A 24,756-nucleotide genomic window follows, 5' to 3' on the forward strand; every position below is an offset into this window, starting at 1 on the left:
AATGTTAAAATTAAAATACCCTTAAAATTAAAGACTGTTCATGTCCTTGTCAGTGGGCAAACTTACAAAATCAGCAAGGGATCAAATACTTATTTCCCCCACTGTATACGTTTTAAGTTCAGTTAAGTAGACCCATGGTCAGCTCGGCAATACAGTAGCAGATAGCAGGAGGGAGGATGGTGTGCACAGATCTGCAGTGGATAGAGGAGATCAAATATCTAAGGGAAGAGAGTGGAAAAGACTTTGGAGAAGGAAAGCACATGAAGTAGAAATAAGTACAGTATTGGAGTTGTGCTGGTACGTGAAAGCAAGAGAAGACAGCATTTCCCTGGATACATACAGTCCTCACATCCTACCTGTATTAGGCCTCTTTCACACTTCTGTTTTTTACAATCAGTCGCAATCCGTCAAAATGTTGAAAAGACGGATCCCGTGCTGACTGTAAAAAACGGATGCACTGGAGCTGTTTTTTTGATGGCTCCAGTGCATCCTAGAAGGCTGTGTGCGCACGTTGTGTATGCGTCTTCGCAGCGGTTTTTTTGCTGTGAAAATGCATACACAACACAACCCAGGTTAAAAATAATAATTAAAAAAAAAATAGTGATATTCTTACCTTCCGGCGTCCCCTGCAGCCTTCCCGATGCTCGCGATGCTGCCAGCAGCTCTTTTTTTCCCAGTAATGCATTGTGAGCAATGACCTGTGATGATGTAACGGTCTCGCGAGACCGCTACATCATCGGGTCATTTTGCAATGCATTACTGGGAACGGGGGCTGCCGGCAGCATCGCGAGCATCAGGAAGGCCATGGGAAGGCTGCAGGGGACACCGGAAGGTAAGAATATCATGATTTTTTATTTTTTTAATTATTTTTAACATTATATCTTTTTACTATTGATGCTGCATAGGCAGCATCAATAGTAAAAAGAGAGAGAGCGAGAGAGAATTTCCCCGACGGGAAATTCTTCCGTGCATGCTCAGATTCAAAAGACGGCATCCGTCGTTGGATTCCTGCTTTTGACAGTCAGCGATGGATCCTGCGCCCATAGGCTTCCATTATAGCCAATGACGGACAGCGCAGGATCCGTTGTTGAGCGATTTTCCGACGTACAGAAAAAACTTTCCTCTGTGCGCTGTCTCCGCCCAACGGACAGCAATTTTACGACGGATCCAGTGCACAACGGATGAAACGGATGGCCATCCATCACTAATACAAGTCTATGAGAAAAAAAAACGGATCCAGCAGTACCATTTGCTGGATGCGTTTTTTTCACAAAACGATGGATTGTGATGGAAAAAGAGAGACAGTAGTGTGAAAGAGGCCTTACTGTGAGAGCGACTCCTGCAGGAGATAAATCTGTAACTTGGATGAGGCTGCAAACTGCATATCAAGCAATCTAAAAGTGAGTGAAGGTATGAAGATTCTGCTGTCAAACTTAATGCAATCTTATTAACGAAAACTAACAACTAACAAATGTAAAAATAATTTTCCATGCCAAATATGCCCATAGAATTTAAAATATAATTCCCACAATTGTATTATTGTTCACAAAGACAAGTAAATGCATGCTTATTGTTAAAGTACAGGCAGAGCGCAACATATAGATTCTCTCTTGTACCTTGTGTCTTTTTTCATCTCCATCTACCCCGTTGTGCTTCCAGCTTTACATAGCTGAATGTACAGTCCTATTCTTGTACTACTATAACTACATTTCCCAACAACACCCTGCTTTTCCTCAGTGCTGCAGACCCCTCTCTCCCTTTTCTTTATGCTCCTGACTAACCCCACTTATATCAATTGATGACTTATATTTGCTCTGGAATCCAGCTAACTGATGAATGTGTAAAACAGCACAGGCTTCCAATATAAAAATTACCAAATTTTGACCTAAATAATCTAAATTCCACCCTATTAGATGAAGAACTGACCCTTACGAAATTATAAATACTTAGTCAACATTTCTGTGCTATGTTAGGAGAGCACTAAAAGCCATTGTCAGCTATTGTAGCTTTGTGAGGATGAACTGCATTGAAAGGAAATTATTCTTGAATGGCGTCGCTAGACGTGGCCTCACAGATCTGAAGGAAATAAAATTAAATAACAGCATTTCCCAAGTCAACATCGTACCCATATAGACACTCATCAATCTGCTGAGTACTGAAAAACATTCACATTCCTTGCATTAGTATTATTTTTTTCTCCTTTTTATCAGCTAATTAGTGAGAACATGTCACTATATATTATTAAATATATGGAACATTTTCCCATGACAATATTTTATGGCATATCTGCAGCGCCCCAGAGTCCTGGTCGTTGCAGTACTGTGGCTCCGCCGCTAAGGGGAGCTATGGTGCGTCCGATGGCACTGAAGGAGTTCATCTGATCAGGTATCACAGACACCAATACATTTCACAGCCGGGCCTCCAGGGGGAGCTAAGGGTTCTATTCATTAGGCCACTCCTCACATACTGGTAAAACTGGGGGTCAGGCAGGAAGTTAGTTAGAAAGCTGACTGGGTTGGAACCAGGCAACACCTTGTGGCAGAGGGTGTTGTGAGGGAAGATTCGGTAGGGCCCCTGTCGGGGGTGGGATCCTGACAGAGGCTTGGCAACTGGACAGAACGTAACGGGACCGTGCCTGCTCAGTATAGCGGCGGTGCCCAAAGAAAGGAATAGAAGCGAGATATATTGTGCTGAGTGAGAAACGAGATCAAAGCAAGAAGGAGAATACCAGTAGGAGTCGTGCTGTAAGACCGAGGCAACATCCTACTGAGGCGCACAACCAGCGGCCGGAACGCCGAGGAAGTATTACTATATTCAGCTTCAGGCAATACTTCAAACCAACGGCAGGACAGTCAGTCAAAGGCGGGCTGTCTCACCTATATCACCTATGCAGTCTTGGGGGGCAACTTGTGGAGAGGGGCGACTCTAGGGTCCCGGAAGAGCTCCGAGCCTACCCGTCATACGGGTGCCGTCCTAACCGTAACATCAGGGAGGGACGGAGGATTAGCAGAACATCATCTGATCGAGTTGTGAGGGAACTTAAGAAACGGACACAACAGTTGTGGGGACTTTCCGTAAGCACAGCAGGGAAGGACCGCAACACATAGCGCTAGCAGGTAGGCACAGATTTCCACCTGCAAGGAGAACTCTGGAGGTGCCATTGGACCGGCCGGACTTGCGCAGCCTGGTGAACCCAATTCCGGACTGAGGACTCAGAGATCTTCAGTAAAGAGACTGCAACCTGGTGTCCTCGTTATTTACTGCACCGCACCACCACCACCATCCACATCTATCATTTACTGTACGCCCCTCAGCAGGGTCACGGACCGGGCCTAGCCACCGTGACAACCCCGGAGCAGAGACTCAGAGGCCCGGTACCGAGTACCCCTCGGCCCTGCGGCAGTGGGGGCGCTACATATCCACTAGGTATGGCCACAATTGACCACTTGCTGGAACCATATCCAGTCCAAAAACAAGATTATTTAACTCTCCATTTCCTTGAAAAGGTACTTCATATACATAGCCAGATTCTATTGAAGGGATTTGTCCCAATGAAACAGGTTTTCACCCATTCAGAGGGACAGTGGCATCTTCTATATTAGTCTATTATTCTATTTTATGTCTATTAGAATAGACAGTGCAGATGATCAACCGCTGCTCCATTCATTCTGTCTGGACTGGCCAGGACCTGTATTCAGCTTTCTCCTCCAGCCCTAGAAGAATGAATGGGATGGCGGGTGAGCCCCCAAAGACCTACCCCATGGTGATTACTTGCCGTAATCTTTGTTTTTTTCTCATATAGCTCATAAAGCTTTCTTATATAATAGAGGTGTACATAATTTGGGGCTTACGTTATTTAAACAATTGTAGTGGAGAGTGACTGTAAAGATGGTCCCTCTTTCTGGAGGTCCTAGTCTGTCCACCATGTTTTACATGGTCAGCCCATGGATTTCAGTGAGACCTCAAACAATTCTTCATTTTCTCTGCAAGGTAACTAAATACCTTCTTCCAGGTTGACAAATTCCATCTGATCACTGGGGTTCTAAGCAGCAAGGCACCTTGTGATCAGCCTATATTTTGTGGGAAGTATAGGAACAGATAAATGCACTGTGCTTTTCATATATATCTAAAAAAAACTTTAATGGAGAGTGACTGCTTTTGGACATCCATTGATATCAATAAAAGTGAAGTCTGGTCTCCATTTTTTTTAGAGAAATGGTTTACATATGCAGTTAGTCTCCATTAAAAAGGACCTGTCATCATGTCATGACTAGCCGTTTTTTGCTCTTATTTTATTCCTGCTGCTCTCTTGATTACTCCATTCTTTATTTTTGTTAAATCTGCCATACGGTTCCAGGGTTATGGGCCTTTTTATTTAGTGTTAAGTTTTATGGTCTGTACCCCCTTGGCGTTGCTCATAGGATAATAATGCAGAGCAGCGTGAACACACCACACCCCAGAGGATGCTTTTATCCATGCACCCTTTGTAAAGACCATAAAGATGAATATTAAATAAAAAGGCCCATATCTCTGGAACCGTATCATGTAATTAAAAAATAAACATCGGAATAGTAGTGGAAATAAAATAAAATAAAAAAAAACCCACTTTCATCATTATGATAGGTTCTTGGGAGACACAGGGATCGCTATGTGCTCACACAACTATTTCTAAATCTCCTTTAGCGCAGAGTCACCATGATGAGACCCCTCTTAACTAAGCTCTTTATTAAGATTTTTTTAAGGGAAATTGCAAAGATGCCAGACTAAAGTGTTTCTCATTTGCCCAATTACATTACCCTAATTCTGGATAACGAGCCAGGAAAGGAATGATAATAATTTCTCCTTTCAACCGAGTCTTACCAAGCTGTTATCTTATTGACAATTATTATGGTATTTAACAACGCATTATTTTTTTAATAAATTCAGTGAAATGTGAGAAAATATCATAGAAGTTAACACAAATCCGGCCTGCAGTTAAAAAGATATTACCGTGTCCTGTATATATCAACCAAACCGCTAGGATTGTTTTTTCTTTTCAATCTGCTAATAAAAATAAAATCTAGCATAATGTGAATGTGAAAGTACAGGAAAGGATACGATTATGTTATAAGAGGTTCTGAATATCTGAAGAACATCAGTTAAGAATAAAAGCTTTTATGGCTGGAGAGAAGAGATGAGGAATTCCACTGTTAACACCCAGGAGAATCCAGTGATGCTGTTCACTGTGAAAACTGCAATAATCTGCTTGTGTCATCAGCCCAGCATCTGAGATGGTTCGTCCTGAGAGGACGATTCCACTTGAGAAGCCTTTAGCAGAGGCTGGGGCAGGGCAGCAGCAGTCTGCAGCAAACCTACCAAAGAGCTAGAGCTTCACATAGGATCCTACACCACCCAACTCTCCATTCTGCTCTTCTATAACCTAACAAGACCCCTTTCTTCTCCATCACGCACATCACATTTGCTACTTTGCATTAGCCTTTGTCGTACAGTCTCCATGGGATTTTAGCGGCTCTGAAAGAGAAGTTTTTATCACTTTTGTAAATACTGCAATAGACAGTGTGGTGGAGAAGTCTATCACTGTCATGGCCATTAACACAGATGCCCAGTATGAGAAGACGCTGAGTGGATCAGGTAACCCTTTACCTGCAGATGCCCATGAAACTGAGAAACTCCTGACATCTGCCTCCGAGGCAAAAGAAGAGAATGGGATGAAGAAGTCGTTCTCAGTTACCATGTCCAGCGAAAAGTCTATAGGAGACCTGGACCAGAATGGCCACAGTCTGCCCTACAAGTCAGTTTCTGCAGGACAACTGGAGTCTGCACCCCTCTCGCCCTCCAGAGGCAGCCTTGCCAGGGCGTCTTCTACAGCCACCACCACCGCCCAGGAGCAAAACAGGCCCACTGATTATCTGGTCTTGGCCATCTTATCCTGTTTTTGTCCTGTTTGGCCAGTCAACATAGTGGCCTTGGTCTTCTCCATCATGGTGAGTACAGTCCCAACTGCTAGTGGCATGGTGGAGCACTTTGTGGCAGGGTGCACTGCATGAATTGCTTTATGGTTAATATTATTAGAATTCTGTGTTTGATATAAAACCGAAACATTCTATTAAAAAAAAGTAATTGCTGCATCTGTTTGCATGCGAGGCCCCACCCAACAGTGGTAATGAAACAATGCACACACGGATTTCCACAACAGTATATGATAGACATAGAGTATAAGCTACTGCATGATGAAGATGTTACATCTCTACCCATGCTGCTATCCTATAGAGCCGGGTGTTCCTGGTATAGGATGGCTTTGGCAGCATGCCCTCCATGTGCGTCTTACTGTACCATATTACAAATACCATCCCTATTAATGGGACATAGGAAGGCACTGACTCCTCCCTGCTGCTTCCCGCATCCAATTTACTTCTGGCCATCTCAGCACTTGGATATTGAGCCTGTTCTTTTAATCAGACTGAAAAGCAGGGAGTGTGCATGCATGACAAGCTGGGGGGGATTTATGTGTTACTGGATGCTGCTTTTCAGCATTTAACCCCTGCTTGCGTCATTTGAGCAAGAACTTCCAATACTGTTTAGTGAAAGGTCAGCATTATCCAGCCATTGTCCATATTGATGCTAGAGTCACTGCTATTCCTTCAACAATGGATGATTGTATCAGCCGCCTAAAACACACCCCAGGGTATATGGCACACAAAAGATATGGACTATCCTACTGCATGCTCGTCAACTCATGAACTGGCCCTTCACAATGCTCAAATATCACAAATATAATAAGTGTAACAACTCACGAGCTGATGGAAAATATTATACTGTTTTTTTTACCAATGACCTGATTTTCTATTACTTATTAAGAGAAGCTACTCAATTAATAGATTAAGGATTTGCTCAAAATAATGGCTGGCGGAGATTTCCTTTAAGTAATCAAGGATCTCAATTGATTACAACACAGTTTACGTTTGTCGTTGGGACACATTGTAGATTATTAGAATGTATCAAACATTATACTGTTTTGTAAACAGATGGGAAAATAATTCTTCAGCTCTTTATTATGTTCACGTCTTGCTTTATTGGTGGTTCTTCCTCCAACCATTAAATTATTTTATAGAAAAGGTTGAAATATATTCTGTGTAATAGGAGGGGGGGATCGCATGGAATTGACTGCTTAACAAATGCAAAGGGTCCGTCCACTGCCTGCATGGGAGGGGCCCTTTAATGTCCTAATAAAACATTGCTATCGATTCCCAGATAGATGTGGATCAATACTCAGCTCTGGGATTTACATCAGACCTGCAGACTTGGTTGGCTTCAATTTTTTACTTTCATTCATCTTTAATTCACAGCTATGTAGAAACAAAAAGATTAAGCTTGGCCAAATCCCTAGCCCTGAAGCTGTAATAGGCATATATCATTTACATGTCGACAGCGACTGCAGTATGCTGTATAATAAATGTGTGGACTGATGACTTCTCTCTCTCTCTGAAACAGGAGAGTGAGTTTATTAGGGAGGAGACTGCCGCATCACACAAGATTTATAGTTTGTATAGAATCTGTAGAGTAATGATAGGGCATTTCCGATCAGGAGCTCTCCGTGGTCCTGCATTAATTAAAGCGAGGAACAATTCACAATCACATATTACGGGCAGTGCACTATTTGCACTATGACAAGGTGCGATAGTAGCACACATCCAGTCTGTTATCCATAGATCATTTTGGTAGGGTCTTAATGGCATTGATATGTAGGTATTAGCCATCATCTGGGTTGTCAAGGATAAGGAACTTTATATGACATTCATTCTAGCCATTGCAAGGAATAGCATCGAACATCACCTTACTATATAATCTCCTAATATGATCTTCACCATAACTCTTACATCTATAACATTTCATGTAAAAAGCTATTTGGAAGTTCATTTGTGGCTCACTGTTCCCTTTAAACCCTACAGAGAATTACACAAATGTTCATTCATTATTAAAATGTTTTAAGAATATTTGATGAAGCGTTTGCAGTTTTCACACACGCTGACCCATGTATGTGACAAAGCATTTGGCCATTTCACGTTTCATCTTGTACTACATTTATGTTCACAACTTGAGGGTATACATGAAGGATTGTTGGGTATCTGTTAATACAATGATATTGGAGTACTTTTCAAAGGAATAACTAAAATAATATTAATCGTTTAGTTTTATCTGTCAGTTCTGTGGACTGTTGAGTTGCGCTTGTTCATCAATGTTTATCATGAGAACTTGCCTCCATGTTCTCATAATCAGGAAAGTCCCAATGGTTGGACAAGCCAGCGATCACCTGTGGAAAGGTGATAACTAAGTGTTAATTCTGGAAAAACAGATTTAAGGGGGTTGTGCACTACTTGAACAACCCCATCTCAGTCCTTGTGTTTCCTCCTTGTATAATAATAACACCTATACTCACCTCTGCTGTTTCAGCGGTGTCAGCGCTGGCTATTGCGGGGATCACATGTCATTGTTGTGTCACATGATCCCTGCAGCAAATCGGCTCTGGCTTCACTCTCCTTCGGACAAATCACACAGATCCAGAGGAAACTAGAGCTGCTGCTCTCTCACTTTCTCTGGATGTATGTGATTCGTCTGAAGGAGAGTGAAGTCAGCGCTGATTGGCTGCAGGGATCGTGTGACATTATGTCACGAGAGCCCTGGGAGAGCCAAAGCCGACATTGCTGGAATGGTGACGGCATCAGAGGTAAGTACTTACAATTGCTAATTTTGCCCTTCTACTCAGTTAATTATTCTCTTTTCCATTAGGTCTATGACATCATGTGATTAAAAACTGACGAGCTAAGTAGTGATGAGCGAGTGTATTCGTTGCTCGGGTTTTCCCGAGCACGCTCGGGTGACCTCCGAGTATTTATGACTAGTTTTCATCACGGCCGCTGAATGATTTACAGCTACTAGCCAGCCTGAGTACATGTGGGGGTTGCCTGGTTGCTAGGGAATCCCCACATGTAATCAAGCAGGCTAATAGCTGTAAATCATTCAGATGCCTTGATGAAAACTAAATCTCCAAGCAGTCATAAATACTCGGAGGTCACCCGAGCGTGCTCGGGAAAACCCGAGCAACGAGTATACTCGCTCATCACTAGAGCTGAGTCCTTCTAAGCTCTAAGCAGAAACAGGAGGTAAATTTTCCCTGTATGAGACACAAGTCACTGCAAAAGTCAATAGCAGGTCAGAGGAGGGAGTAGTTGGGCCAGGAGTTGAAGACGGGGGTGATAAACGCAGGGACAAGAGACTTCCTGTTTCTACATAGAGCAGAGAAAATAGAAGAATTAACTGGGTACAAAGGCAAAATGAGCAATTGTAAGTACACAGTGCTATATAATATGATGATTGAAATATAATAAGAGGATTAAGAGGATAAAAACATTGATGAGAGGAGGAGTGCTTCTTTAAGTAAAGGTACCTTCACACGAAACGACTTTGTAACGATATCGCTAGCGATCTGTGACGTTGCAGCGTCCTCGCTAGCGATATCGTTTAGTTTGACACGCAGCAGCGATCAGGATCCTGCTGTGATGTCGCTGGTCGCTGAATAAAGTCCAGAAGTTTATTTGGTCGTCCGATCGCCGTGTATCGTTGTATTTGAAAGCAAAAGCAATGATACCAGCGATATTTTACACTGGTAACCAGGGTAAACATCGGGTTACCAAGCGCAGGGCCGCGCTTAGTAACCCGATGTTTACCCTGGTTACCAGCGTAAAAGTAAAAAAAACAAACAGTACATACTCACCTGCGCGTCCCCCAGCGTCTGCTTCCTGACACTGACTGAGCCCGGCCCTAAAGTGAAAGTGAAAGCACAGCGGTGACGTCACCGCTGTGCTGTTAGGGCCGGAGCTCAGTCAGTGTCAGGAAGCGGACGCTGGGGGACGCGCAGGTGAGCATGTACTGTTTGTTTTTTTTACTTTTACGCTGGTAACCAGGGTAAACATAGGGTTACTAAGCGCGGCCCTGCGCTTAGCAACCCGATGTTTACCCTGGTTACCTGGGGGCCTCGGCATCGTTGGTCGCTGGAGAGTGGTCTGTGTGACAGCTCCCCAGCGATCAAACAGCGACGCTGCAGCGATCTGCATCGTTGTCGCTATCGCTGCAGCGTCGCTTCGTGTGAAGGTACCTTAAGACTCTTCACTTCTCCATTTCTTTCAGATTTCCATCAAGATTTCTCTAATTTTGATGACATTAAAACATAGTAATGGAACCCCAGTGTACTCCATTACATCTATTTATGTGGCAGCACAGGTCTTTGGGCTGTCTTTAGATCTATCATATAATGGATCTCGCACACTCCTTTTATTTCATTTATGAATGAAAGTCAAAGGCCACTGTTTATCATTGCCTTTGCATCTGTTTATTTTGTCTAGCTTTGTGTGTTTTACGTCTTTTTTTGTTTGCATTTCATTCATTAATCTGTTTGTGGCTTTTTAAAGTCTATTTTATATGTAATTGCCTTCTTTTTTTGTTTTCCGCTTTGTGGATGGAGTTTAGTGATTCCAAATGTTTTTTCCCCAATACATAAATTATTACTTTTTAAAATGTTGCAAAAATTTGGTGCAACGCTCCTGCAATTCCTCCCTGGTATGTTTTTGAGTACATCATAATTTTGGTGCAATTTTTATGAATTTTGTGACCAAAGTACACCCAAAAAAAAAAAACAAGACAGGAAAAAAGATCATTTTTCATTTTGCAGCAAATTCATGAATCACATGCACCATTTGAAGGAATTGGGTTAAAAAAGGGCAACCAATACAAGACAATAAAGGAAAGTGACGTGAATGTTGAATGATGTGAAAAAACATGGAAATGATGAATCGGGGACCAAAGTGCTAAAATTAAAAAAAAAAAAAAAAACTTCTAAAACTCCATTTTTCAAAGATCTACTTCTAAGGATAGGTCATCAATGATAAAGTAGTGGACATCTCTTTTTTTTTAATAAATGTATCTTTATTAGGTTTCAAAGATAAATATTAATGTAAACACAAGTCACTAATTGTGCGGAAATAGCAGGTCAACAGGACCACATGGAAATAACAATAAACAGTATTTTCATAGCATTTAAAGCAAAATAAAGTAAAGTAAACACAATCCAAGGTAGAATCACAAGTTGTACATTGGTTCAGTGTGTTATATAATATTACCTGCATAGAGACTCAAACTTACACGTTGAATTGTTACATAAAACTGTAAATTAATAAGGGGGATAAAAAAAAAAAAGCAGGAGAGGAGGCTAAAACCATAAACACAGAGACACACAAAGACAAAGGGCGATGGGGGAGGGGAAATCCGGGAAAGAGGGTAAGGGGGACAACAGAGAGGCTCCTAAAGTGTGTATAAGGTAGAGGTAATCAGAAGATAATTTAAACTCCATCCAATAGAACCATGTTTTGTAGAATTTGTCATGAGAGTTATTGATCTTGAAGGTGACTGCCTCCATTAGCATAATCTCATTCATTTTGGAAAACCAGGGCGAGATTGTCGGTGTGGTGTCACTTTTCCATAACAAAGGAAAGCACGGTTTAGCAGACGTAATCAAATTTCTCAGTATTGAGTTTTTAAAGGGATATCACTGTGATGAAGAAGGATGAGCGCTGGATGAAGGTCTGAAATAACATCAGTGAATTTACGAATGACTAGTTGTACTTTTCCCCAGAAAAGGGAAAGAAGTTTGTAAGACCAGAGAATATGTAATATCTCCAACACATGGGATTAGCATCTGGAAATATAGAGCGTAGGTGAGTTGGGACCCCATACCATCGAGGGAGTAGCTTATAGCCGGCCTCCTGAAATCGAGAGCAAATGGATGATTTATGTGTCAGAGTGAAGAAAAGCCGCCACTGATCTTTCATCAAGGTGCGATCTAGAGCCTTCTCCCATTGGGTCTGAAAGCCATCTTTAGACTGGCCCAGGTGATTAATCAGAAGGGAATATGAGAATGACAAAGTATGTCAAAGTACGTAAGAGGCCAGTGTTCAAACATTCCACTTCAAAAAATGTTTTATCATTTTTACAAAATGCTCTAGATGGGAGTGAGTGAAGAAAATTAGAAGGTTGACTATTTCTCCAGGGTCCTAAGCTGAAGGAGCCAAGGGCACCTGAGGATGTTTCTTTGAAGGGCAATGGACAACCTCTTTAACTGTGCGTTCGCCTCTCCAACATCGAAGGAATGCCGGAACACTGAAGCTTGCCAGATCCAGCAATATGAACATCTTCAGAGCAGCACTTGCAAGCTGTATAGTAAAAAGCTTGCAAGTGCACGCTACTTGTCTAGGAAATCGGCCTCCTCTCAGGTGGCTGGTAACCTTCGCAATGAGCTGTAAACTATCTTAATATATACTTGCCTTGTAATGTCTTCACATCCTGTTCCATCCAGATGTGTCCAGATCCCAGAATTCCAAGCGGCGGAAGTTCACCGACCTCCACATTGGGACACCCAAGTGTCTCAATATGGAAACTGCTGGTGGTACCAGCCTCTTGCGTACGCACCAAACACACACACACACACACACACACACACACACACACACACACACACTGTATATGCCGTATGCAGCCTCTTGCACGGTACCACCAGCGGAACACCGTCGCACCACACACACACACTGTATACGTCGTATGCACCACACACACACACACAAACACACACTGTATATGCCATACGCACCACACACACACACTGTATATGCCGTATGCACCACACACACACTGTATATGCCATATGCACCACACACACACACACACACACACACACACACACACACACACACACACACACACACACACACTGTATACGCCATACGCAGCCTCTTGCGCGGTACCACCAGTGGAACACCATCGCGAACACGCCGCCGCCGGGTTCAGCTGAATGATTCACTGACCGCCGCCATCTTTGTACAGGAGGAGCGCATGTGCAGTTATAATGTGACTGCCGCTATCTGCCTGCACAAAGATGGTGGCGATCTGATTTACTGCGTCTGCGCAAATTCTATGCAGGTGCAGTGAATCATTCGGCTGATCCCGGCGGCAGATGCGCGACGTGTCTACAGGCAGAGGAAGCTGGTCACATTAAAGGGGTTTTCCACAAACGAAAGTTCATTTTAAAACTGGTCTGTGTCTGACCGTGTACGAGAGCACATGGGGTACACAGGTGAAAGAAGAGATGACATGAGAGGAGAAGACAGCAGATGGGGGAGAGAAAGCGCACAGGGGTGAGAGAGACAGAACACAGGGGGAGACAGCTCAAACGGGACAGCACAGGAAGGAGAGAGACAGCAGACAAGGGGTAGCACATGGGGTAGACAGGTCAAAGAAGAGAGCACAGAGGGGAGAAGTCAGCACAAGGGGAAAGAGTGGGTAGGTGGGTGAGCACATGGGGGGAGAGATTCTCAACGCTGCAAAGCCTGCTCCCATCGTGACATCACCGCCCTCCCGATGCGATAGCATCAGGCCTCCATCTAGTGAAATTAATAATCCTTCTATTCTTGAAAACAGAGATGATTTTTCTACTAGATAAATTTCAAATGTATTTGTTTTTACAAGCTCTTTGCAATTTTACCCATTTATGATTATGTTTTGAAAATTTGTTCTGGTTAATATATTGATATTATCCCTTTAATGCAGCTGTGTGGCATACCGTTGGGGAATTGGACATGAATAAATGTTCTTCAGGCCTTAATTTGAGAAATATATCCTAATGAACTTGTAAAAGAGTCAGATCATGGCAGTGTACGGCATATCCCTGGAGACATCGTTTAGCAGCTATGCAACCATTATGGGTTACATTCTGATTATATTATCCAAGATCTTTAAAACAAAAACTGATTGAAATATGTCTGTGTTATGTGATCCTAATTCTGGGTCAACCTAGAACAGACGATAGCTATGCAGGCTTTATATAAGCTTTTCATTTTATGCTAGGTGTATATTCATCATAGCACTGGTGAATGTGGAGAAGCAAACAATTTGTAATGTTAGATCATGTTCCATTCAGAGATGTAAAACATAGAGTCACTCTGAAATATGTAAAATTTTAAAGGGACTTTCCAGGGAAAAATATAACTAAACTAGATGGTGGCCCGATTCTAACGCATCTGGTATTCTAGAATATGCATGTCCACGTAGTATATTGCCCAGTCACGTAGTATATAGCCCAGCCACGTAGTATATTGCCCAGCCACATAGTATATAGCCCAGCCACGTAGTATATTGCCCAGCCACGTAGTATATTGCCCAGTGACGGAGTATATTGCCCAGCGACGTAGTATATTGCCCAGTGACGGAGTATACAGCACAGAGCCACGTAGTATATTGCCCAGTGACGTAGTATACAGCACAGAGCCACGTAGTATATTGCCCAGCCACGTAGTATATTGGGCAGTCACGTAGTATATTGCCCAGCTACGTAGTATATTGCCCAGCCACGTATGTCACAGGTTAAAAAAATAAAAAATAAACATATACTCACCTTCCGCAGGCGCGTTGTAGTTCTGTCGCCTGTGTGGGGTGCAGTCGGCTGCTTCCGGTCCCAGGGTGTGATGACGTTGCGGTCACGTGACCGTGACGTCATGGCAGGTCCTTTTCGCGCAGGACCTGTGATGACGTCGCGGTCACATGACCGTGTCGCAGTCACATGACCATGACGTCACGGCAGGTCCTTCTCGCGCAGGCGCGCAGGACTTGTGATGACGTCGCGGTCACATGACCGTGACATCATGGCAGGTCCTTCTCCCAGACCATCCTTGCCACCGGAACATGCCGTTTGCATGGATCGGCCGGAGCATTGCGAGGAGCAGGAAAGGCGACGGAAGGTGAGTATCTAATGATTTTTTCTTTTTTTAATTATTTTTAACATTAGATGTTTTTACTATTGACGCTGCGTAGGCTGCGTCAATAGTAAAAACTTGGTCACACAGGGTTAATAGCGGCGGAAACGGAGTGCGTTACCCGCGGCATAACGCGGTCCGTTACCGCCGGCATTAAACCTATGTGAGCGGTGACCGGAGGGGTGTATGCGGGCGCCGGGCACTGAGTGCGGGGAGTAAGGAGCGGCCATTTTCTTCCGGACTGTGCGCGTCGCTGATTGGTCGTGGCAATGGTCGTGGGCGTTTTGCCACGACCAATCAGCGACTTGGATTTCCATGACAGACAGAGGCAGCGACCAATGAGTATCCGTGACAGACAGACAGACAGATAGAAGGACAGACAGGCGGAAGTGACCCTTAGACAATTATATAGTAGATCAGCCGTAAACAATGAACTGCATAACTTACTAAGCTATGTTAGGCGAGGGTCCTGATCCTCTGATCAACGCTGCAGCAGCTTTTTGGTTTCAGCCGGCCAACTTCTCTGTCACAACTAATACAGACAGATATGGGGGCTGGTTTAGCAGTACAGATAAATAACCAGACCCCTCCATACACTGCTATGGTCACCTGCCAACATAGGACACATTGCCCTATCTCATTGTATGGCCAGGGTCACACCATACGGACCAGTGCTATGCGAGAAAACATTGCAAAGCACTCAGACCAGTGTTAATTTATGGGGCAGATCACATCTGCGATTATTTTCTCATGCCGAATCTCAGAGAGAGAGATCGATCCACTCATTTCACCTCACGTTTCATCCGTTTTCCGCAGGATCCGTCGCAGTGTGCTTTTTCGCCAGACAGAAAAAACGTTCCTCTGAACGTTTTCTCTGGCCACCAGAAAACTAATTTTGGTCGGATCTGGCAAAAAAACGATGAAACGTGAGACCATCAGGCGCAATCCATCACTAATACAACTCTATGAGAAAAAAATGGATCCGGCAGCAAATTTTGCAGGATCCCTTTTTTTCAAAATTCGCCGGATTGTGTCTGATGGCAAAAACCTGATGTCTGAAAGTAGCCTAATGTGTTTGATCGGCCAAGATGAAAGTTAACTCTCCACCAACTAACCGCTGTGCAGTGGCCATCTTAAAGGGAATCTGACAGCAGCGTTTGCTATATAATCTGAGAGCAGTATGATGTAGGGTCAGAAAACCTGATACCAGCGATATATCACTTACTAGGATGCTTGCTGACATTTTGGTAAAATGCCTATTTTCTTGCTTGTAGATGGAACAATGGTCAGTATGCTGAACTGTGCATAACACAGCTTCGTGTGTATACTGTGCATTGTTAGTAAGCTGCCTATCAGCGTTGAGGGCGCGGTTACAAAGAGTAGCTGGACTGGCCTGCACGTGACATCTAGTCCTGCAGTGATAATCTCCTGCTTATAAAATACTGTATTGAAACTACAGTTTTATCTTTCTATTAACACATTTTTGGGACATCATTTTGAGGCATAAATATTACAGGTTCAGCGCCGTTCTCTTTTGTCAAATACCATCTGCTTGTTAGCAGACTTAGTCATGGACTGCATAATGCTCCTGTTAAAGATGGCCTCCGATGGCAGGGCACGTGATCAGACCAGAACATCAGTCTACTTCAGTTGAAAAACATTGTACATGGCAAAGATGTGATTCAATTGGAAGAGGTTGATGATACTGTCTGGCCATGTGCCCCTCTATTATCAGACATGTTGAAAAAAGGCACCTAGCATTCAACGAATAAAGTTACCTTCCAAGAGTGTGCACTGATTCACAAGGGAGGAGAGCTAAAATACTTACATATAGATATTGCCACAAAATCACAATATTTCTTCAAACAAAAATTAAGTGGACAAACTATTCAAGGGGTCAAAGATGCACATTAGATAACAAACATAACATTTTTAATTGACCAAAATGCTAATAAAACATCACTGTGGGTGCAGGCTTCAGTTTTACTTTATGAAACAGCATAAAATTCCCCTAGACAGAAAGTAGCGGCTACAGAGAACGCGTGAAGCCAAGAAGTAGATGAGATTACTTGCTGAATCCAGTTTGTGTTCTTTGCAAATTAATGCAGCAGAAAACTGCTGGTGTATTGGCAGCGTTTCCTGTGTCTGCAAGTAACTGGCAAAAGTATGCCGAGATTTACAAGTCAGCTCATTTGTGAGCGCCACGACTAATTGTTATTTTATTCATGGCGAGGACGCTGTCGTTTGTTGGAATGATTTATTTCATTTAGCTGAGGTTTCATATTTATAATAAATCATGAGAGTTCTATAAAACCATCCTAATATTTTGTAAATATACACAACAGAAGAGACACACAAAAAAAAGTCTAGTAATGATGGTTCTCACTCTCAGTGTTTAACCCCTATAAAAAGAAGACAGTCGCAGACAAATAACATTTTTAAGGCTCATTCACACAAAAATTTTTTCTTGCACAGGTACTCTCTGTTTTATACCTGTTCGATTCCTTCCTCGGACCGAATGGTCCACGGAAAATATTGTAGACATGTCCGATTTTGATCCAAGCGGCGGCTCAAAATTTGCAATGCAAGTCTTTGTGTCTGTGAAAAAATCAGATTGCACTCGAATGACATCCAAGTGCAGTCCGATTTTTTTGTCAGGATGAAGAAGGTGGAGAAACTTCCGTTCAAGAAAAACTGATGACACTCAGACACTCGGCCCTGAAAGTTCAACTTTAGGGCTCGCTCAAAACAATTTTTAGGATCGGAGAGGTGGCCCAGCCAGTGGGTCCGGATATTATAGAAATGATATAGGATGCCAGATATTTTGACCACAATACACTTAAAGCGTGATTGTATTAAGACAATGTTTGCCTAAAAGTAAGGATAGAGATGAAGATTTCAACCAAATGGCTCTGTGGATCCCAGTGGCCATATTGAGTATATGGACGAGGTGATGAGTCCTGTTAGTAACGTTAAGAGGTTTGTCTCCCAACAAAATAACCATTGAGTAAGAGCAGAATGATCCAATGAGTGCAGGAACTAGAGAGCCGACTTTTCTCCACCGGACACTCACAATAAGACAAAACCAGTAGGTACCAATGGTCTCCGCCTGTGAAGCAGTGATCAGAAACCGAAGAGGAAGTGGGAACACGATACACTCGGTGCCAGTGATTGAGGAATGGTTTAGTTAAAGAAACTTAGTTACTACCCATAGAGAGGATGTCACAGCAGTGCCACCATCTTACAGGTGATCCATCTCCCATTGCCAATGGATCTCAGTACCATGGGGAGGAGAATTAAACTGTGAGTACAATAAAAGATATCACACCTCATCCAAAAGGATCAGAAATGCAGATTCTTTCAACCCTTGTGGCAATGGCTATAGAAGACATGGAAGGAAGTGAATTAATAAAGTGGTTTATTTGGTTAATACGGAAAGTTTTGGATGGAGGAATGGAAGTGTTTTTGGAATTCAGAAATTGTAAAAGCCTGTTTCCAGACTTCAGAGGACTTAGGATTGTGAGCCCCCTGTGCTTCTACCAGAGATATTCAGTTGCGTTGTGTCTTGACCTGCAAGAACATGGGGTTATTATGAAGAAAGATAGGACGTGTGAGGGTCGGTTTTGTAATTGAAATTTGAAATGCATTCGTCTCTACAAGTTGAGGGAATGTGACGAGAAAGGAGCTTTTCCTGCAATACCCTCAACAATAGGACCAGTATCCCACATTAATCCTTGCAGAGTATATAGGGAGGATAAAGCTAAATCTAGAATTTTCTATCTACATTTGCTATTGTGTATTCTGAGAATTTGCACCGCTTTGTAATACAGAGAAATTTGGGGTGAGACAACCTTCCTACAAAACTGTGTCTAAACATGGCAGTCTCCACAATACTAGAGTGCTTGCCTTGGTAGAAAAATTGTGAAAACATTAATTATTATTAAAATAAAAAAAATATGATTAATTTGTGCAAACACCCTGGCTGAGATTAGAATGGGGAAGGAGCAAACGAGATAGAAAAATTTTGGAAAATAAATTATTTTCATCACATGAAGTTGACCTAGCCAAGAATGTGAAGCGGTAGACAATCAAGACAGATCCTCCATAATTTTCCCAATAAGCAGAGAGTAGTTCAACTTAAGCAGAGTTTTTACTGATGGGAATGTTGATGCCTAAAGACGTAAGATAACGGTCTTTCTTTTGGAATCCAAATTGAGAAATAATACTATTTTCTTGGAAGGCAGTGTGTTAGGAGCTTCTGATTTTTCAGCATTTATCTTGAGGCCAGATATCCATTCAAACCAGCCCAGAAGGTCAAAAAAGTTAGAAATTGCAATGTGTAGATGCGTAATGGTCATGAATAAATAATATGCGAAAAGACTTGGCTTGTATTGCGCGGAAGAAAGGTTGAACGCAATGATATCTGTGTGTGCTGTGGCCTCATGGCCACTGCCAATGGCTCAATCACTAGAATACATAGCGATGGAGACAACAGGATTCCTTGGTGAATTCCTTTTGCTATATGGAGACGGGGGCTGTAGTAGGGAGCTTGTACTAATAGAGGGTAAGAATCCAAATTTGACACTCTATTTATTACACTGGGCACTCTTTACACCGCCAGGACACCAGTGAGATCGGAGCAAGGAATAGTTCAATAAAGCAGTCCAACATCCTTAACAATAAAAACAGGCAAAACACAATTTTACAGTATCAACGATCTTTAGAGCAGAATCCACATAATCCGGAATCCTCCTGCTTCATCTCACTAGGCTGGTTTCACACTTGCGTTTTTGTAAGCTGCGTTTTAGCGCTAAAAAACGCATGCGTTTTTTCCCCCTATACTTAACATTAAAAACGCATGCGTTTTTTCACATGCAGTTTGCTGCTTTTTTCGGCAACGCATGCGTTTTTTGACGCTTGCGTTCATTTGCAGAAATGCTACCTGTAGTATTTTCTTGCGGCGTTTTTTTGCCGCGAAAAAAAGCATGCGTTTTTTCGTGGCAAAAAATGCATTGCTGTCTATGGAAACGCATGCGTTTTTAAGCACATGCGTTTGTTTGCGTTAAAAACGCATGCGTTTTTATAGAAAAACACAAGGAAACACAAAAAAAACAAGAAAACCCTAACCCCAACCCTACCCCTAACCTCACCCCTAACCGTTTAATGATCATTTTCTGACAGTCATAGTGCCACTTATTTCAGTGCCACGTATTTAAGTGCCACGTACTATAAATACTATAACTACGTGGTTATACGTGGCACTGAAATATTGTGGCACGTAAATACGTGGCACGTAAATACGTGGCACTTAAATACGTGGCACTTAAATATCGTGGCATTTACGTGAAATACGTGGCACTTAAATACGTGGCACTTAAATACGTGTAATACGTGGCACTTATATACGTGGCACTTAAATACGTGGCACTTAAATACGTGTCACTTAAATACGTGGCACTTAAATACGTGGCACTTAAATACGTGGCCACTGAAATATCGTGGCACTTATATACGTATATACGTATATAAACGTATTTCAGTGCCACGTATTTCAGTGCCACGTATTTCAGTGCCACGTATTTCAGGTTAGGGTTAGGGGTGGGGTTAGGGTTAGGGGTAGGGGTAGGGTTAGGGGTAGGGTTAGGGGTAGGGGTAGGGTTAGGGGTAGGGGTAGGGTTAGGGTTTGGATCCCTTTATCACCTTGATGGTGGGGGGTGGCTTAGGGTTAGGGGTAGGGTTAGGGGTAGGGTTAGGGTTAGGATCCCTTTATCACCTTGATGGTGGGGGGTGGCTTATCAGTGACCTGGTGACCAGGACATTCTAATAAAAAGATACCCCTAACCCTAACCCTAGGGATCCTAACCCTAACCCTAACCCTAGCTAATTCTATTATTAATAGTGTGTTTTCTAGTTGATTTTGATGTTTGGCAGCTGTCACACTTCTCAGCATGCATTTCAAAAACGCAAACGCGGGAAAAAACGCATGTAAACGCGGGAAAACGCCGCGTTTTGCCGCAATTTTTTTTTTTCCCGCAAAAACGCATGCGTTAAAAAAACACGGCGTTTTGCCGCGTTTACATGTGTTTTTTCCCCACATGCGTTTTTTTTAAAAACGCTGCAGATCAAAACGCAAGTGTGAAACCAGCCTTACAGTTTCATTCAATTCATTGAATTATATGGCTATTAGTGATGAGCGAGAATACTCGGTACTCAAGATTTCTCGAGCACACTCGAGTGACCTCCGAGTATTTTTTAGTGCTCGGAGATTTAGTTTTCTTCGCTGCAGCTGAATGATTTACAGCTACTAGCCAGCCTGAGTACATGTGGGGGTTGCCTGGTTGCAAGGGAATCCCCACATGTAATCAAGCTGATAGCTCATCACTAATGGCTATCAGTCCTGCTGAGTTCAGTAGTACCACATGCAATCACCACCAATGATCATGTCATAAGTTTCCCTTAAAGAAGAAACCAGACATAGAGCAGCACTGATGGACAATTAGATTTCAATTGTTTTTTTTTATTTTGTACTCACAAGAATTCTACAGTTTCTACATGACCCTGGGTTAAGCTTCTGCTTGGGGAAACCTCAGGAAGAAACCTATGAGTGAAACCTAGAGTCGGGAAGAAGCTTGTATGTTGGATATATTTGTTTCCAAATAATTTATTCTTCTATTATTTTGTGAGTATAATAAGTCACCGTAACTGGAAGCTAATTGTCCAGCTGTGCTGCTCTATGATTGGTTGTTCTTTAAGGAAAACTTGTGATAGTATTGTTGGTGGTGATTGCTTGGAAAACTACTAGTCTCAGCAAGACTGATAGCAAAATCATTGGATAATTACACTAATAATTAAAGTGTGAAAAAGAAGCAGGGTTGTTGTGGATTCTGCTCTAAAAATCATTGATGCTGTAAAGTTGTATTTTACGCTTTTCTGTGTAGCATATTGGAATCGGTTTATTAAACGTTAGTGAGCCTCGTTCTGGCGCTTCATAGACTTACATGGTAGAAGCCACTTTTGGGTCACGTACATATACACAGTGTGATCTGGAGAGTGCGATTTGCTGTCACATGACTTTGAAGAGGAGCAGAATGGTGCTGGATTCCGGAGAAGACGGCGATCATTGACTTTATTAACACATTGACACTACAGTACACTAACATTTACAATGGCTTAGGGGATAAAAGGTTAATGGAAGTGCTTCTTTAAGTAAATACTGTATATGGGTCTGTAGTTTTTAGACTTGAGATGATCACATTTTTTCGGCTTGATATGATCACATTTTTTCTTGGAGATTACAGCCAAGTTGGTGGTATAAAATTGAGTAATTTCAGATTCTTGTAGCAAGACACTACAGCACTTTTTAATACGCGGAGGCAGGATGGATATGATTTTTTTTGTAATATAAGGCCGACAAGCCATCTTGTCCTTTGCCCTTACCCCTCTTCAGGTGCTTTATTACCTCCTCAATCTCTTCTTCTGACATTGGATCCTGCAGCTGTAGAGTAGGTAAATTTAGTGACCTTTAGATTATTTAGAAACTGTCAAGGGTTCAAAATTATTGGAGTAGAGCTTTTGATAGAAAGCACTGAAAGTTTTGTACATTTTATCTGAATGAGATGTTTGGTGAACCTACTTGTTGAATATGGAGAACACAGTGTTGAGTGACTGTTTCTCAGCTGGCGGACAAGCGTTTATTAATGTATCTGTAGAAGGAGACCTGCTTCTATTTCAGATCTCTTTCTCTCTGAGTGTTGTTTGTATGCTTTTTAGTTCTTCTAAATTAATATCAAGTCTGAGTTTACTAAGGTATAAAGATTATATGATTTGTTATAATTATTATTATTTTATTATTATTTATTATTATTAATAAAAATGAGTGCCGTAATCTTAAGCAATAAAAGTCATGACTGGTACAGGAGGAGAGAGGACCCTGCCTGCGAGGGATTACAGTCTACAAGGGATGGGTGAGGATACAATAGGTGAGGGTAGAGCTGGTCGTGCAGCGGTTTGGTGGATCGGTGGTTACTGCAGGTTGTAGGCTTGTCGGAAGAGGTACGTCTTCAGGTTCCTTTTGAAGGTTCTCTGATCCTTGTCTAGCAAGCTGGTTTTCTAGATCAGTTTGGAAAGATGCACATTTCTTTTTGCGCACAGAGACTAAATGGATTAAAGTCCCTTGAATGTATTGTTTATGAGTCTTATCGATCCTATGTATTGGGTCTATGAAGAAAGATTTATTAAGCTCCCAACAGTAGAGCGAGAGGCTTCTTTCGGGTGCTTGGGTCTCAGGGCTCAATGAAGCATAGCTAGACTCAATGAAGCCCACATTTGTAACGTCACTGGCATATCTCTTTATTAGGACCTAATTCCTATTAGTATGTTTAATAACCAGTGATTGTGTCCCACTGTTACATAAGAATGACCGGCATCAGTAAGTTGTTTTCCTAGTTGGGATTTGTTCTAGTAACACATTTAAAATATCAAGTTTATTTGTGTTAGTACTGTCTCTTTGGCAATTTAATGATCTGCATGGCTGCTGCACAGATGTAGGTTTTCAGGAGTGATAGCAGCTCTGGTACAATGGAGAGCTGTACCTCTAGTCAGCTAATTATAATATCTCTTTAAAAGTTAAATGATATGCTGTGGAATTTTCGTTTGCCTCTTTCCCATTGTTCTATCCTTCCCCTGTCTTTGTCTGCTTTCCCCCTATGTTAATTGCATTACTACTATTGTTACAACTTTTTGAATTTCCCCTGCGAGGGAATAATATATCTTCCCTTTCCTTTTATGAAAACAAGGTATTAAGTTTAAATTGTTTAAATAAAACTTTATTGAAATTAAAAGTTAAATGATATGCAAGACTGCGGCTGCATCAATTTAGGGTTTTGAGATGCTACTTTGCAGGCTAATCCAGAACAATAGTGTATATGCTCCAACTTAGTCATTTCTGAGGTTGTGAATCCAATCTTATCCACAAGTATCTAATTTAGTAATTTTTTAATTTCACTTTAACCTCTTAAAGGTAATCTGACACCAGGTTTTTGCTATTCCATTTGAGAGCAGCTGTAGAGGAGGGGACCCTGAACCCAATAATGTGTCACTTACTGGGCTGTTTGCTGCAGTTTTGATAAAATTACAGTTTATCTGCTGCAGCTCTAACAGTACTCTGAATGCTCAAATGTGTAAAAACCCACCCACACCACTGATTGTGCACTGTGCATAGGTCGAAAACTGACAATCAGTGGTGGGGGCAGGGTTATACAGAGCTCATAAATATGGTGTACTACATGGCAGCAAGTTTACTAGTTCTCGAGTGATAATCTCCTGATAAAACAGGGATTTTGTCAAAACTACAACAAGAAGTGACACATCACTGAAATTAGCGTTTCTGACTCAACATAATGTTGCTCTCAGATTTGGTGGCAAAATCCTGATGACAAATTTTCTTTAAAGGTTTATCCCCATCCCAGCTTTCATGGCTGAGATGGAAATAACTACATCCAGCTCCAAACAAGGGAAATAGCTGAGAGCAGCTGAGTGAAACTTTTTTTTGTAACACCTTTATTATTTTTATGGAAGCTACAGAACTAGCACAACTCATCTGCTCTTGACTGATTTCTGTAGCTCCTTCTCCAGTGGTCACAGGTGGATAGTTATTTTCCATCTCATTCATGAAAGCCTGATGCGAGAATAACCCTATAGAGGTGTTTTCTTGGTTTCAGAAATTTTGTACCCCCTGGCTGCAGTTTGTTTTAAAAAAATAAACTTTGCTTTAATGACCTTTTCTGAATCCACTGATGAGTCTCTGCCACATCGCCAAGCAGGGCCGGGACAAAATATTTTGGTGTCATAGGCAGATGAAACCAATGGAGCCCCACAACCCCAAAGCAAAGGAATGGCTCAG

General features: G+C 42.1%; 1 protein-coding gene across 1 annotated transcript in view; it reads left to right on the top strand.

Moving 5' to 3' along the window:
- Positions 1 to 5,310: 5,310 nt before the first annotated feature.
- Positions 5,311 to 24,756, top strand: part of TRARG1 (trafficking regulator of GLUT4 (SLC2A4) 1) — a 50,003-nt gene continuing 30,557 nt past the window's right edge. Inside the window, exon 1 of the mRNA XM_077294269.1 lies at positions 5,311 to 5,984. Coding sequence (XP_077150384.1) covers positions 5,583 to 5,984 — 402 coding nt within the window. The 5' untranslated portion in view covers positions 5,311 to 5,582. The remainder of the gene's footprint in view (positions 5,985 to 24,756) is intronic.

Source organism: Ranitomeya variabilis, chromosome 3 (genome assembly GCF_051348905.1).
Source record: "Ranitomeya variabilis isolate aRanVar5 chromosome 3, aRanVar5.hap1, whole genome shotgun sequence".
Lineage (NCBI taxonomy): Eukaryota > Metazoa > Chordata > Amphibia > Anura > Dendrobatidae > Ranitomeya > Ranitomeya variabilis.